This window comes from Leptodactylus fuscus, chromosome 7 (assembly GCF_031893055.1).
Source record: "Leptodactylus fuscus isolate aLepFus1 chromosome 7, aLepFus1.hap2, whole genome shotgun sequence".
Taxonomy (NCBI): domain Eukaryota; kingdom Metazoa; phylum Chordata; class Amphibia; order Anura; family Leptodactylidae; genus Leptodactylus; species Leptodactylus fuscus.
In genome coordinates, this window is record NC_134271.1 from 12,973,505 (window position 1) to 12,987,552 (window position 14,048).

A 14,048-nucleotide genomic window follows, 5' to 3' on the forward strand; every position below is an offset into this window, starting at 1 on the left:
TGGTCACTGTTCTTCTAGAAGATCATCCTGGGGTTTTGGAGAACATTACAGTAGATTGGATCCTCCAGGTCACCAGAGGTCTGTAATAAAGAAACTGAGGTGCAGAGTCCAAAATCTCCTGATCCTACCAATGACCCCTACAAGAAAGGATTGGCCTTCAGCACCATGGACCAAGTATATAATCCAGGTACGAGGACTATAATGACCAGCAGTGACCGGGTATATATTGTATGTCACTTATATCTAATATTTTGCTGTTCCATGTTCAGTCATCTCTATTCCAGAGCGGGGGTCTCCATCTGTCCACCATAAATATAGGGCACAGCCAGAGGAGACCACTCTACCATCGGTCAATGACATGGTGACCACCTCCTCAGGATCACATGAGTGTCTCTCACTTCAGAGACATGTTCACTGGACTTGACCCTCACCAGACCTTCTGCAGTCAGACGCGTTCACTGAATAAGTGGATTTCCTGCTGCAGCATGAGACGGATTGCGGGCTCGGTCTCTGTTCTCAACTCAACAAATTGTTAGAGCTTGATGTCTGGCCCTAGACTCCATCCCAGGACCACACATTACATTCAGAGTCCTGTTTGCAGTAGAGAAGTGACCACATGAGACACATGACACATATCTGATATATACACAAGGGGAGCGCCTTCCCTTGGCTTGTTGCTCTGGTCTGATCGCTCCTCTGGATTTAGTTCTGGCTGACTACGACTACACTTGTTGATTTTAGTAATCCAAATCCAATTCCTGGCTTCATTTCAACCATTTCTCATATCTTATATATACACAAGGGGTGCGTCTACGTCAATCACAGGCCTCAGTGATGACCCTGGGGTGAGGGAGCGCCGGACGCTGGATGACCAGGAGAGGTGAGAGAAAGTGGGAAAATTAATGAATGTTCATTTTGTTTCCGCACCTCCCCTGGGCCTCCACCTATTATTCTTTGGGGTCTGAAGAGACCCCAGAGTATAACTTCACTTCCAGATTGTGGGTGAAAAACTTGGAAAAAATGATTCTATATTCTCTAATCACTAAGATTGCCAGTCCAAGACTGTACAACCACTGTCAACCCAATGGCCAGCCAGATGTCAAGCTTTGGCCATGAACGTGGAAGAACTCATTGCTTAGCTCATGCAAGATTAGTATAAAACGTGAATTTCCAAAACTATTTGACATGGTATGTAGGGGTTAGGGGTATGGGATGTAGCCTCATGGTATGTAAGGGTTAGGGTATGGGATGTAGCCTCATGGTATGTAAGGGTTAGGGTATAGGATGTAATCTCATGGTACGTAAGGGTTAGGGTATAGGATGTAGTTTTATGGTAGTAAGGGTTAGGGTATAGGATGTAGCCTCATGGTATGTAAGTATTAGGTTATAGGATGTAGTCTCATGGTAGTAAGGGTTAGGGTATGGGATGTAGTCTCATGGTAGTAAGGGTTAGGGTATGGGATGTAGTCTCATGGTATGTAAGGGTTAGGGTATAGGATGTAGCCTCATGGTATGTAGGGGTTAGGCTATAGGATGTAGTCTCATGGTAGTAAGGGTTAGGGTATGGGATGTAGTCTCATGATATGTAAGGGTTAGGGTATAGGATGTAGTCTCATGGTAGTAAGGGTTAGGGTATAGGTTGTAGTCTCATGGTAGTAAGGGTTAGGGTATAGGATGTAGCCTCATATGGTATGTAAGGGTTAGGGTATAGGGTGTAGTCTCATGGTAGTAAGGGTTAGGGTATAGGATGTAGCCTCATGGTATGTAAGGGTTAGGGTATAGGATGTAGTTCCATGGTATGTAAGGGTTAGGGTATAGGATGTAGCCTCATGGTATGTAAGGGTTAGGGTATAGGATGTAGTCTCATGGTATGTAAGGGTTAGGGTATAGGATGTAGTTCCATGGTATGTAAGGGTTAGGGTATAGGATGTAGCCTCATGGTATGTAAGGGTTAGGGTATAGGATGTAGTCTCATGGTATGTAAGGGTTAGGGTATAGGATGTAGCCTCATGGTATGTAAGGGTTAGGGTATAGGATGTAGTTCCATGGTATGTAAGGGTTTGGGTATAGGATGAAGTCTCATGGTGTGTAAGTATTAGGCTATAGGATGAAGTCTCGTGGTAGTAAGGGTTAGGATATAGGATGTACTGTAGTCTCATGATATATAAAGGTTAGGGTATAGGATGAAGTCTCAGTGGGTTAGCTGCTATGGACTTACTGATGGTTAATCTTCTGTAATGTACATTACTACGATAGTAGACTGTATCAGAGTTTCAAGCTTAAACACCACTGCCAAAAAAATCCAACTCGGGCGCTATTTGAGGCAGCAGTTTTCACAGAGTCTCCCCATCAGGAATAAAGTCATACCATGTGTCCATACCTATAAGGGATTTGTAGGATTTTGCATTAGTCTATCAGTAGGATGTACGAGTGTTGATGGTCCAACCTCAACAGATCTGGCAGAATGAAGGTGCCCATTGACCTGAAATCCTGGAAACCGACCAGGCCGCCATGTTAAGTGCCGGCCTCAGAGACATGCTCGTATACACCAGCAACGGGAAGCTGGTCCCCTATTGATTTTTCCTATGGAACTCAGTCTCCTGCAATGCACCGCCATGTAGTGAAATCGCTCTCGTCTTTCCATTTACAGGTTAAAATGATAGTTTGGCGTCCAGAATATATCTCATCCCTGTTAGGGGCTGACTGCTCTATTTCAGAGTTAATATGACACAGCAGGCAGCTGTAATGGAGACAGACACAAGCTGCAGGTAATATAATCAGCATTTGCCTGGCTTGCTCCTGGCCCTACATCAGTCCGGAACCAGACACTGATCCTTGCTCTCCTTTGACACTTTTGCTGCCTTCGGGCCCAGTGCCAGGTCTCGCTGGCAGCTAGGTCAGGAAGCCTTGCATGGGTACACAAATCTCAATACTTTAACCTTACTTTAAGCACAAGGCAGGAAGAGGAAATAAGGAACGGTGCAGGGAATATGTTCTGTCCGCGGGGTCTGTAAAGATAGTCCAGGCGCTGGCGGATTTCAAGGGTAGCAAAAGAAACAACAGTGCTGAAAATGGAAGCCACACATTTGCCAACAATGTTTGCCAGAGGGTTCAAAATGGGTCCAGTACCCTCTTACCAAAAATAGTAGTTATATGTCATACGTGTAACATGCAGAACTTATAGACGCCAACCGGGTTGTAGATAACTGGTGATGGTGGAATGGGAGTCCCTCTGTCCTTTCCCCTATCAATATGTCTTTGGATTGTGGAAGTACTTGGAGGAAACCCACGCAAACACGGGGAGAACATAAAAACTCCTTGCAGATGTTGTCCCTGGTTGGATTCGAACCCAGGACTTCAGTGCTGCAAAGCTAACCACTGAGCCACCGTGGCAAAGGGTTTGTAGAGGTGTTGTTTGGACTGTTCTCCTGTTGATGCCTCCATTGACCGGTCACTGGGACTCCTTGGGTCTGGATCGTTCTCTTACGGACTGTGCGCCAAAACCTGGGTCTTCAACCTCCTACGGTTCTGCTTTCCACGGTCTCCTGTATTTAATCAGCCGGGCATTTCAGTAGGACCATTGTCCTCGAAGGCACTTTGTCTTCACTCTCCACATAGACCCCACTATTAAACTGAACTTATTGTAGTATCCTGTACTGTTGCTATAGGTTGCAGTGGAGACATCACCTGATCACTTTGTTGTGTTTTTGTTCTGTTTTACAAATGAATCTAAGGCCTACTCCAGAGGCGTTACTGTTAGTGGGTACCATAGCGCCCCCTGTTCGTGTTTTTAGAGCATTTGTCAGATCGGTGACCTATCTTACTGTTATGCACCCTTTAAAGATAGCTTGTCACCCCAGCCCCACCTATAGATAGGTTAGGGTCACCTGAATCAAAGGGTGTTTTCCCCTTGTGAATCGCTGAGATATCACTCTTTTTTGTCAGTATGCAAATCAGTTCTTTGAGCAACGACAGTACCCTTGTTGCTCCAAACAGTCCATTTTACATATTAGCAAAAACGGTGAAACTTCGTCAAGGTTTCACAAGGGGAAACCAGTTTGAGTCAGGTGACCCTAACCTATCTATCTGCAGGGCTGGGGTGATATGCTGGTTCTGGTGACAGTAACCTATCTATCTGCAGGGCTGGGGTGATATACTGGGGTCTGGTGACACTAACCTATCTATCTGCAGGGCTGGGGTGATATACTGGTTCTGGTGAGACTAACCTATCTATCTGCAGGGCTGGGGTGATATGCTGGTTCTGGTGAGACTAACCTATCTATCTGCAGGGCTGGGGTGATATGCTGGTTTTGGTAACCTCTTAACCTACCTACCTGCAGTGCAGGGGTGATAGGCTGGGGTCTGCTAACACTCCCTTTAAAGTCTACCTACCTCCATCACTTCGTAGTTGTGTCCTCCAGCTTTCACCAGTGAGGAAATAGTTAACCCATCCTATGACCTGAAGCGTTATTGAGATCTATCGATTCCTCGGGAAGGATTTATCAGCTAGATATTTTCACTAATGGACGTTAGAAGGCTCAGCGCTATGTTTAAAGCGAGAGGGGCGATTCACGAGGCCGGCCATTTATTGATCTCATAAGCATCCATTCAGCTCCTCCGAAACGTCTGCCTGATTGCCTCTCCGCAATTGTTCTGGGAGAGACTTCACAAATAACAAGCGATTTGCTGGGTGCTTCAGCCCCATTAGACTCCAAGAAAACTGCTGAGACAGAACTCACAGAGAGAAATAAACACGGGGGCCGCGGAGGTGAGATTAAATGAGAATATTGTCATTTCTCCAAAGAGATTGCGCCGTCCCAAAGACCCATGAATCTTGTTTACAGCACGAGCAAGGACTCCATAATGGCTTTGTGCAGAAGATCTGCAATCTTATAGATATGTATATGTGCGTGTATATACATATATAACACGGGATCGGTAAGTGACGGCGCGGGCTCCACAAGCACCATTATACTCGGGGGTCTTTTCGGACCCCCGAGTATAATGATCGGAGGCCCAGGAGAGGTAACGGAACATAAAAAACAGTGTTACTTACCTCTCCGCGCATGCTTGGGGCCTACTTGTGTGACATCACATGACCCGGGCCCTTCGTCCTTATGCGTCCCGACGCAGGCTCCCCGGTCACATGACGTCCCGGCCGTCATTGAAAATGGCCAACAGTGGCAGAAAATGCAGGTATGGGTGAATTCACACTGAGTAAACGCTAGCTTATTCTGAACGTAAAACACGTTCAGAATAAGCGGCGTCTAAAGCAGCTCCATTCATTTCTATGGGAGCGGGGATACGAGCGCTCCCCATAGAAATGAATGGGCTGCTTCTTTCACTCCGTGCAGTCCCATTGAAGTGAATGGGGAGTGCCGGCGTGTACGCTCCGGCATGAGTAGAGCTTGCCGTATACGCCGGCACTCCCCATTCACTTCAATGGGACTGCACGGAGTGAAAGAAGCAGCCCATTCATTTCTATGGGGAGCGCTCGTATCCCCGCTCCCATAGAAATGAATGGAGCTGCTTTAGACGCCGCTTATTCTGAACGTGTTTTACGTTCAGAATAAGCTAGCGTTTACTCAGTGTGAATTCACCCTAAGGTAGGTAAGTAACAGTGGTTTTTTATGTTTTTATACCGCCTGGGTCTCCGATTATTATACTCTGGGGTAAGGGTCAATTCATCAAGATCTTTGGCGTCGGTCGGGGAGGGCCCATGTCAAAAGTTCGCCACGGGGCCCCGCCATTCCTAGTGACGCCACTGGCTGCCTGTGCTGTAAAGCATATCACTAAATGCTGTTAGCACATCAGACAACCGACCCTACACGGATCACCTCTTACGGTGTCCGATCCCTATACTATACAGTGTGCAGGACCAGTAGCAGATAGCTCTGTACACTGTATAGTGGCCAAGCACTGATCTTGCAGGTACCATTAACATCGCTATATAGGGCACAGAGCAACCCGCTTCTGGCACCGTGTACTGTGTAGTACACAAACCTGACGCACCTCTGAACTGCTGATCCATAAAACAAGCTCCTGGACAACCCCTTAAAGGGTATGTTCACACTGAGTTTTTGCAGGTAGATTTTGATGTGGAATCTGCCTCAAAATCCACCTTTAAAAACGGCTCCCATTGACTTCAATGGGAGTCGCTCGCTTTTTTTTCTGCTAGCTGGTGACCTATGTTGCCGTGAATTCCACAACTGAGTCAACCAAGGCGTCCGCAGCTTCAGACACGCTCCTGTTTAGGCCCATTCATTCGGGCCTAAACAGGAGCGGGATGCCAATGCTGCATCGGCATCCCTTCGCGGCTAGCCGCGTGAAATGTTCACAAGGCAGAGGTTTCCGCCACCTTTTCCGCCCTAAATCTCACATCTTACACCGTTCTTAACTAGCAAGATGTAGCAGAATACTAGATGCAGCTTTAGATGTGAACAGAGAATGAAACATCACAAGACTGTTACCGAGATTCCTGCTCAGACATTTCGAGACATCAATGACTTCACTTACGGAAAATCTTAAATATGACATTTAGCCCAAAGTAACGAAATTCAGCTCCCAGATAAAAACCCTCCAGACGCTCATTATCTTGTTACCTATGTCAGATGTCTCATAACGTCCACTTCAACCCGGCTCCTTCTGCCAAAAAGCGCAATCAACTCGAAAATAAACAGCTTCCGAAAACATCGCCAGGACGCGATCCCAGACGTTGCAAGCAAATAAAGTGTTGATGTTCTGTTTCGCAGAGTAAAACGCGGGTCGGCTCGTACACAAATAATTTTAATTGGAAAATAAAACAAAAAAAAAAAGATGAAAAATAAATTGGATTTTATCATCTTAGATCCTTAAAGGGGTGGTACCATGAACAGCCCTAATCTCTTGATGACAGGAATAGGAATTAAAGGGGTCCTTGGCGCATTTTTTATTAACCATTTCGTTCAGGTCCCATGGCGGATACCAATGACGGAATGCACAGTGCAATTGTCAACCTAGCCTATGGGGACGTTCGCACAAAGGAATTTGTCATGGATTTAGGGGCGTATTCCATATCCGAATCCTAGGCAGATTCCATCCAGATTCTGCCTCCCACGTTTTTCAACATGAGGCAGAGATCGCAGCAAGATCTGCGCGCCGCTCAATCTTGCCGCGGATTCTATGGATCAAGAATCCTTGCTGATTAAGCCCGTTCATTTGAACCTAGTCAGCAGGGGAAAGTCGCAACAGAACAAGGTTGTCCTGCATCAGACCACGGCCGAATTCGGTCTTTTCTCTGACCCCAGTGTAACTTTTAAACAGTGTAAATCTAGACTAGACAGTCTTGGGGTAGGTTCACACTGCCACAATTTAAAGGGATCCTATCATTTAAACTAGTTTTTTTTCTGCCTATCACGTAGGAATAGCCTTAAAGAGGACCTTTCACCACTTTTGGGCACATGCCCCGCTCCACAGTACAGCACGATTGGCGCCGCGAGGCATTAGGACGTCTCTGGCTAATGGTCAGAAACGCCCTTCTGACCATAGAGCACTACGGTACCGGCACCATAAGCTCTTTACACCGGGCACAGATCGGGAAAGCCGACAGTGCACTGAATTCAGCGCAGTCAGCTTTCCAGCAGTATATAACACTGCATGTGCCCAAAAGTGGTGAAAGGTCCTCTTTAAGAAAGGTTATTCTTCTCCTACCTTTAGATGTCTTCTCCGGACAGCCATTCGGTTAAAATCCCGTTTTTCGCCGGTATGCAAATGAGTTCTTTCGCAGCACTGGGGGCAGGCCCCAGCATTCAAACAGCACTGGGGACGTTCCCAATGCTGCGAGAGAACTCTCCAATGCCGCCTCCATCTTCTTCAGGAACAGGGTCTTCTTCCGGGGGTTGGCTTCAAACTTCTATACCTCGGGCCTAGGGCAAAGCCAACTGCGCATGCTCGCCGGCCTCAAGAAAATGGCCGCTTACACAGTATTGTAAGTGGCCATTTTCTTGTGGCCGGCGGGCATGTGCAGTCGTCTCCGCCCGAGGCCTAGAAGTGTGACTACCTGCGCCAGAAGAAGACGCGTGAAGAGGCCGTTCCTGAAGAAGATGGAGGCGGCGCTGGAGAGTTCTCTCGCAGCATTGGGAACGCCCCCAGTGCTGTTTGAGCGTTTGGGACCACCCCCAGCGCTGCAAAAGATCTCATCTGCAAATTGAAGAAAACCGGGATTTCTACCGAACGGCGGCGCGGAGAAGACATCTAAAGGTAGAAGAAGAATAGTCTTTCTTAAGGCTATTCCTACGTGTGATAGAGAGAAAGAAATCAAGTTTAAAGGCTAGGATCCCTTTAATGTCTGTTGCTCTTATCCATCGTAGGTAGATGATGCAGATGGCGCCCCCTGTGCCATGTAGTGATCTGCATTCAGCCCCATGTAAAAAACATGATAGAAGTTTTCTTATGTCATTTTTTTTACTTTTCTGATGGAAGGAAATTACAGAGAAGCGTCCGCCATGTTGGTTACATTGGAGTCAATGGGATAACAGCAACGCACATTAAGGCTGTATTCACACTGAGTAACGCTGGCGTTTTTTGTGCTTATTTTTGCACATAGCGCTGTGTTAACGCCGCGTGTATGCCGCGTTATTTTGCGGTGGCGTTGCCCCGCGTTAACGTGGCGCTATGTGCAAGAATAAGCACAAAAAACGCCAGCGTTACTCAGTGTGAATACAGCCTAACAACTGTGTGAACATAGCCTTAGACTATAATTTCAGTATAAAACCGGTGTTACTTGCCATAGTTTACACCAAAAAATGTGCTAAACTTTGGCGCACCCACTTTTTGAGACCCTGCCCCCCCTTTTTCGTACAAGTGTCTGGGAAAGACTCTGACGCAGGTGTGAACATCGCCTTAGGGGTCAGAGCTCCCCTTTAACATTGTGAACTACATTCCATGGCCTATAGGTGCCAGTGAAGCCTGTGTGTCGGTATCCATGTCTAGGGCTCATGGCAACCAATCAAAAGTCATATTTCATTTTTTCAACGCTGATTTGAAAATGAAAGCAGCGTGCTGATTGGTTGCTAGGGGCAACTGTGCGTCCGCTAGGTAGCAGGAGGCCGGCGCGTTCCTATACAGGGGGCAGCACTGAGCACACAGCCGGCTACATCACACGGCACGGCGCTGTGGACTGTGTGGGAGCTCAGTGCGCATGTCAGGCTCTCTCCTGGCCGTGTCACACTCACACTACGGGTGATCTGCTTCCAGAGGACGGGTACGATGAGTCCGGGGCTGCGGGGATACTGAATGGCTAGAGCGGTGCCCGGGCAGTGTGCGCCCCCCCGGAGAGGCCGGGCCGCCCCGGTACTACGGGACATGTGGCTGCTGTGTCTCGTGTTGGGCTCTGTAGGTGAGTAAACATTATATGGGGGGGAAAGGGGGGGGGGGCACTGACTTTTTGCGGCTCTCCCCTCCCACCTGTGTCACGTGCAAGGCCCCTCCTACACTGGAGACCCCACAACATCATGTTATTGTTCACTGTGGCCCTAAGTGTACCCGGGGCCCCTGCAGAGGGTTACATGGCATCTCTATGCCAATGGTGGGGGTCTGCGGAGGGGCTGCGCTGCCTGTGTTTACATCTCTGGATACTTGATCCTACAGGGATTTCGCTTTTCTGTCCGCTTCTATGTCTGTATTCCGGTGGGTGCTGGGGGGTCCTCTTGTCCCCAGGGCAGTTTTGGGGGTACGGGTATTGTAAGGTGTCTGGATCACCTGTGGGCTGTGTTTTGGGGTGTCTGGATCACCCACGGTCTGTGTTTTGGAGTACCTGGACCACCCACGGGCTGTGTTTTGGAGTACCTGGACCACCCATGGGCAATGTTTTGGGGTGTCTGGTTCACCCACGGTCTGTGTTTTGGAGTACCTGGACCACCCATGGGCAATGTTTTGGGGTGTCTGGATCACCCGTGGGCTGTGTTTTGGGGTGTCTGGATCATGCAAGGTTTGTATGTTTCGTGCAGCCTGCTGTACCCCAGCCTGAGCATGCTGGGAGTTGTAGTTTCACAACAGCTGGAGTCGTGTAGGTTCCAGATCTCTCCTATGGGGCATTCTCTGGGGTGTTTGTATCTTGCTCTCTAGCCCCAGTTGTCCTGCATTGGGTCTTATGGGTATATTTTGGGGTGTCTGTATCATTCAGGTACTTTTTATTGCAACCTGTTGTTCTTCAGCCTATAGCGTGCAGGGTGCTGACCCCTTGTAGTCAGGGATTGATTTGATGTTTGTAGGGCCCTAAGCAATGTTATGTCTAGTGGCACCCCTAAAATGTATTTGCATGGTGGGTAACACTGCCCTTGCTCATATAGCGCATATTTAGGGGTGTTTGCATGCTCTCTACTCCCTGTTGCACTGCTCTGAGTTACCTATCTGTACCATGCTCTGTATTTTGGGGTGCCTGTCTAATATAGGGTTTGTCATGTGACCTATTGAGCACGCTGGGGGTTGCAGTTCCACAACAGTCAAGGTTCTGCACTTTACTGACGCCTCACATAGGACATGTATTGGGTGTTGTGTTATTGCCCTGCATTGGGTTGTCTGTTTGCACAACGCTCTTTATTTTGGGGTGCCTGTCCTATGCGGCGTTTGTACGTTTTAGTGCAGCCTCTGGTGCTGTAGAATACAGACCCCTCATATGGTGCATATTTTGGGGTGTTTGCATCCTGACGTCTACCCCCTGTTATCTGTCTGCACCATGCTTTGTATTTTTGGGGTGTCTACTTTAGGATATTATAAAGAGGGTCCATGGTGCAGGGCTTATTAACACGACAAGGGGCTTATTCACACGTCCACGTTTTTCACGACTGTCAAAAAAAATCAGACTTACTGTATCAACATAAAAATCGGTGTGTATAGACCTGTGGGCATTATTTACTGTCGTGTGAATACGTCCATCAACGGACCGGCCCCGGACATTTGCTCTGTTAAAATCTGACCCTGACGTATGTATATAAGACCTTAGGCGAAGTTCACACGGAGGAGTTCGGATTTGATTTTCAGCTAAATTCCACCTCAATATCCCCTCTAAATTCCACCTGAAATCTGCCAGTGATGGACAAACCTTCCTGAGATCCGCCAAATGAAACTTGTGCTTGGCTTTCCCTCTTGTATAGGAGACTGATCCAATTGCAACCCTAAAGCTCGGCTTCCGTTTTCGGCCTATCGGGTCTCTCCTTTAGGATAGGGCTACACAATAATTTTGGCTGTGACCAATGATTGCCGGGTCGTCCCGCGACTCCTTCACTATAGTTACTGAATAGTCGCATCGCGGCCCTGACTTCTAGTTGCAAAAATGTTGAACGTTGCTCCACTTTTTTGTGACCCTGATAGAGTCTCAGGGGCGGCGCGATGTCCTTTGGCCGCATGACGGGAGTCTTTGCCAAAATCTTAGTGTAGCCCTAGCCTTGTTATTTTCAGTTCTTTGGGTGTCTGCTCCTTTTCCAGTCCTTACGTTGGGACGTCTGCTTTATAATATTTGGGGGCTGTCGTACCCTCATAGTACATTATACGCGTCTCCTTTATTATTTGGGATTTTTGTTTGCTCCATGATCTTACCCCCTACATTGGAGTGTCTGCTTTATAATATTTGGGGCTGTCGGACCCTCATACTACATTATATGCGTCTCCTTTATTATTTTGGATTGTCTGTTCGCTCCAAGGATCTCGATCCTGCTCTTTCCCAGGGCCCTACATTGGGGTGTCTTCTTGTCCCCCCCTCTGTGCATTAGTATATGAAGCCTGTCTCCATATAGTGAGGCCTTTGTACATCTCCCCCCTCCTCCCAGGTGGTGGTTGTCACCAGGACCCCTGTGTTATTAGATTATTAGCACATCTGGCCGGGGTGGGGTCCGGGCCTGGAGGAATCCTTTCATCTCCTATACAATCCATATCATATGGAAAGTTCCTTATACGTACAGGGAGGCGGCGGACGGTGACGGCAGCGGGGTGAAGCTTTATAAATGTCAGGCTATAATCTAATCAGCCTTTTGAATAACTTTATTAGGTATTTCTGCGTTGGGTACAAAACCATTTTGCAGGATACGCCGGCGGCATTGCCTGGACGCTCAGGACAAAAGAATAAAGAATTGCACAACTTATGCTGATGTCGGACTACAACTCCCAGCATGCAGTCTTTCTCCTCTGTTCTTGGAACGCACATAGAAGTGAATGGAGCTGGAGTGCTGACCCCTGATAATGGAATCCCATCCTAGAGAGATTTAAAGGTGGCGTCCCAAAATCTTACTTTATCACCTGTCCTTGGGTATCTGTTGATCTCCATGGACATGTCCTCCTTTGAATGGAGCAGTCGGATATACTCCGCTGTCGCCGAATGTTTGCTCCCTTCACATGGGACCCCCTCCTTCTACACAGTTGGGCCCCCGGCTATCGTGTGAGTAGGCGATATGTAAGGGTTAAGTCACACAGTGCAAACAATAGGCTCTCATTCACCCTGCCGCAGGAAAAACCACCCGAAACCTGTGGGTTGAAATCTGCAGCAGAGCCCAAATGCTGCTCACAGCTGATGGTTTGTTACAATTGCATCAGGCCAAGACAATCCTCCGATATACCTGCTCTTGCCACAAGGTACGAGTGCGGGTATCATTGTGAAATCCAGGCTTGTATAGATAGAATACATTGTAACAAACTCTCAGCTGTGAGAAGCATGTGTTCTGTCTAGGTATCCAGCTTCTGAATATAACATATAATCCTATACTTGGCCCCAGTTCAGGTTTCCATTCAGGGAGTCCACTTGGGGACCCCCGAACAGAAACCTATCCGCATAAAAAAAGTGGAAACCGGCGGACCCCATAGACTATAATGGGGTCCGTGTGGTTTCCGCAAGATAAGTGCTGCTTGCATTTCTTTTCTCTCCTTATATTTCATGCAGATAGGGGAACGCAACGGCCTGAACTTAGATGTGAACCGGGCCTGACTACTGTGTGTGCGCGACCATTTAGCCCAAAAAATCTGACGTGTGTGGATATACCCTGCATCCACCTCACTCTCCGATATCCCACCGATCCTCCGATGTCCCTCTAAATGTTCCCATTGCTTTGCATTACCTTGTATTACGGCAGCTACCTAGGCTTCATTCACTCCATGTTAATGGCGGACATTTTGGCGTATACGTTGGGAAAGCTTTAGTCGCCACATACGTAAAGCGGGTGAGGTACGGTGTCACTATTAGGAAATCCTCCTGTAGGTCGGGATTATCCGGGGCTGCCCTGTGACGCAGTTTGTGTTAATCCCGGAGATTATTTGCTGTTCCCTTCTGTCCTACAGATTCTCCTTCTGCTTTTTGTTGTCGTATTTTTTTTTTTATTTTTTAATATGGATTATCGATCAATCTGCAACCAAAGATCTATCCTCGCCCGATCCTCGAGACTCCGGGGTCGTGAGACGGTAAACCGCGTCTATTGATATCGGTGAGGAGCGGCCAGTCATAAAGACTCGCTTTTGCACCCTTTGCTTGGCTCTATTTTACTTGCTCCCCTGCAATAAGATGAAATCACAGGTAATAAATCACCCCCTTATCCTGAGATAAGATAAGATAATCCTTTAATCTTCCCATCATGGGGAAATTCAGCATCGGTAATACAGTAATTGTACAAGAAACAGAAAATACATCCAAAGCTCAGAATAGAAGATTAAAAAAGATACCAGGAATCATAATAAAGAAAAACTTCAGGATCATTTAGTTCTCTGTGATGTTACATTTTCTGGCTGAACTGCTCACGGGGAAGGGTAGTGAGCTTGCAAACGAAACGTCACAACTGAGGTCAATGCCCTCAGAGTAAATCAGATCAATGGAGCAGGATATATATTAGTGTTTTGTGTTGATGGATCGTGTTATTTAGCCCATATTTTTGGGATCACCCCTTTGTTTGTATTTGTAGTCCGTGGCCTGGTCTTTTATCATGTAACTTTTTTGAGTTTTTTTGTCTGCAGCGGCGCTCTTTCTTTAGGACCACTACCACCTCGGAGGCCATGTGATGGTCACATGGCCTGTTCACAGCTAAAGTGAATGG

General features: G+C 47.4%; 1 protein-coding gene across 3 annotated transcripts in view; it reads left to right on the plus strand.

Annotated features, from left to right (window-relative positions):
- The first annotated feature begins 9,074 nt into the window (after positions 1-9,074).
- Positions 9,075-14,048, plus strand: part of LDLRAD3 (low density lipoprotein receptor class A domain containing 3) — a 118,423-nt gene continuing 113,449 nt past the window's right edge. For all 3 annotated transcript variants that reach the window (XR_012717218.1, XM_075281064.1, XM_075281065.1), the window contains exon 1: positions 9,075-9,376. Coding sequence is in view for 2 of the 3 variants with exons in the window: in XM_075281064.1 (XP_075137165.1) it covers positions 9,274-9,376 (103 nt within the window). In the remaining variant the exon portion in view is untranslated. The remainder of the gene's footprint in view (positions 9,377-14,048) is intronic.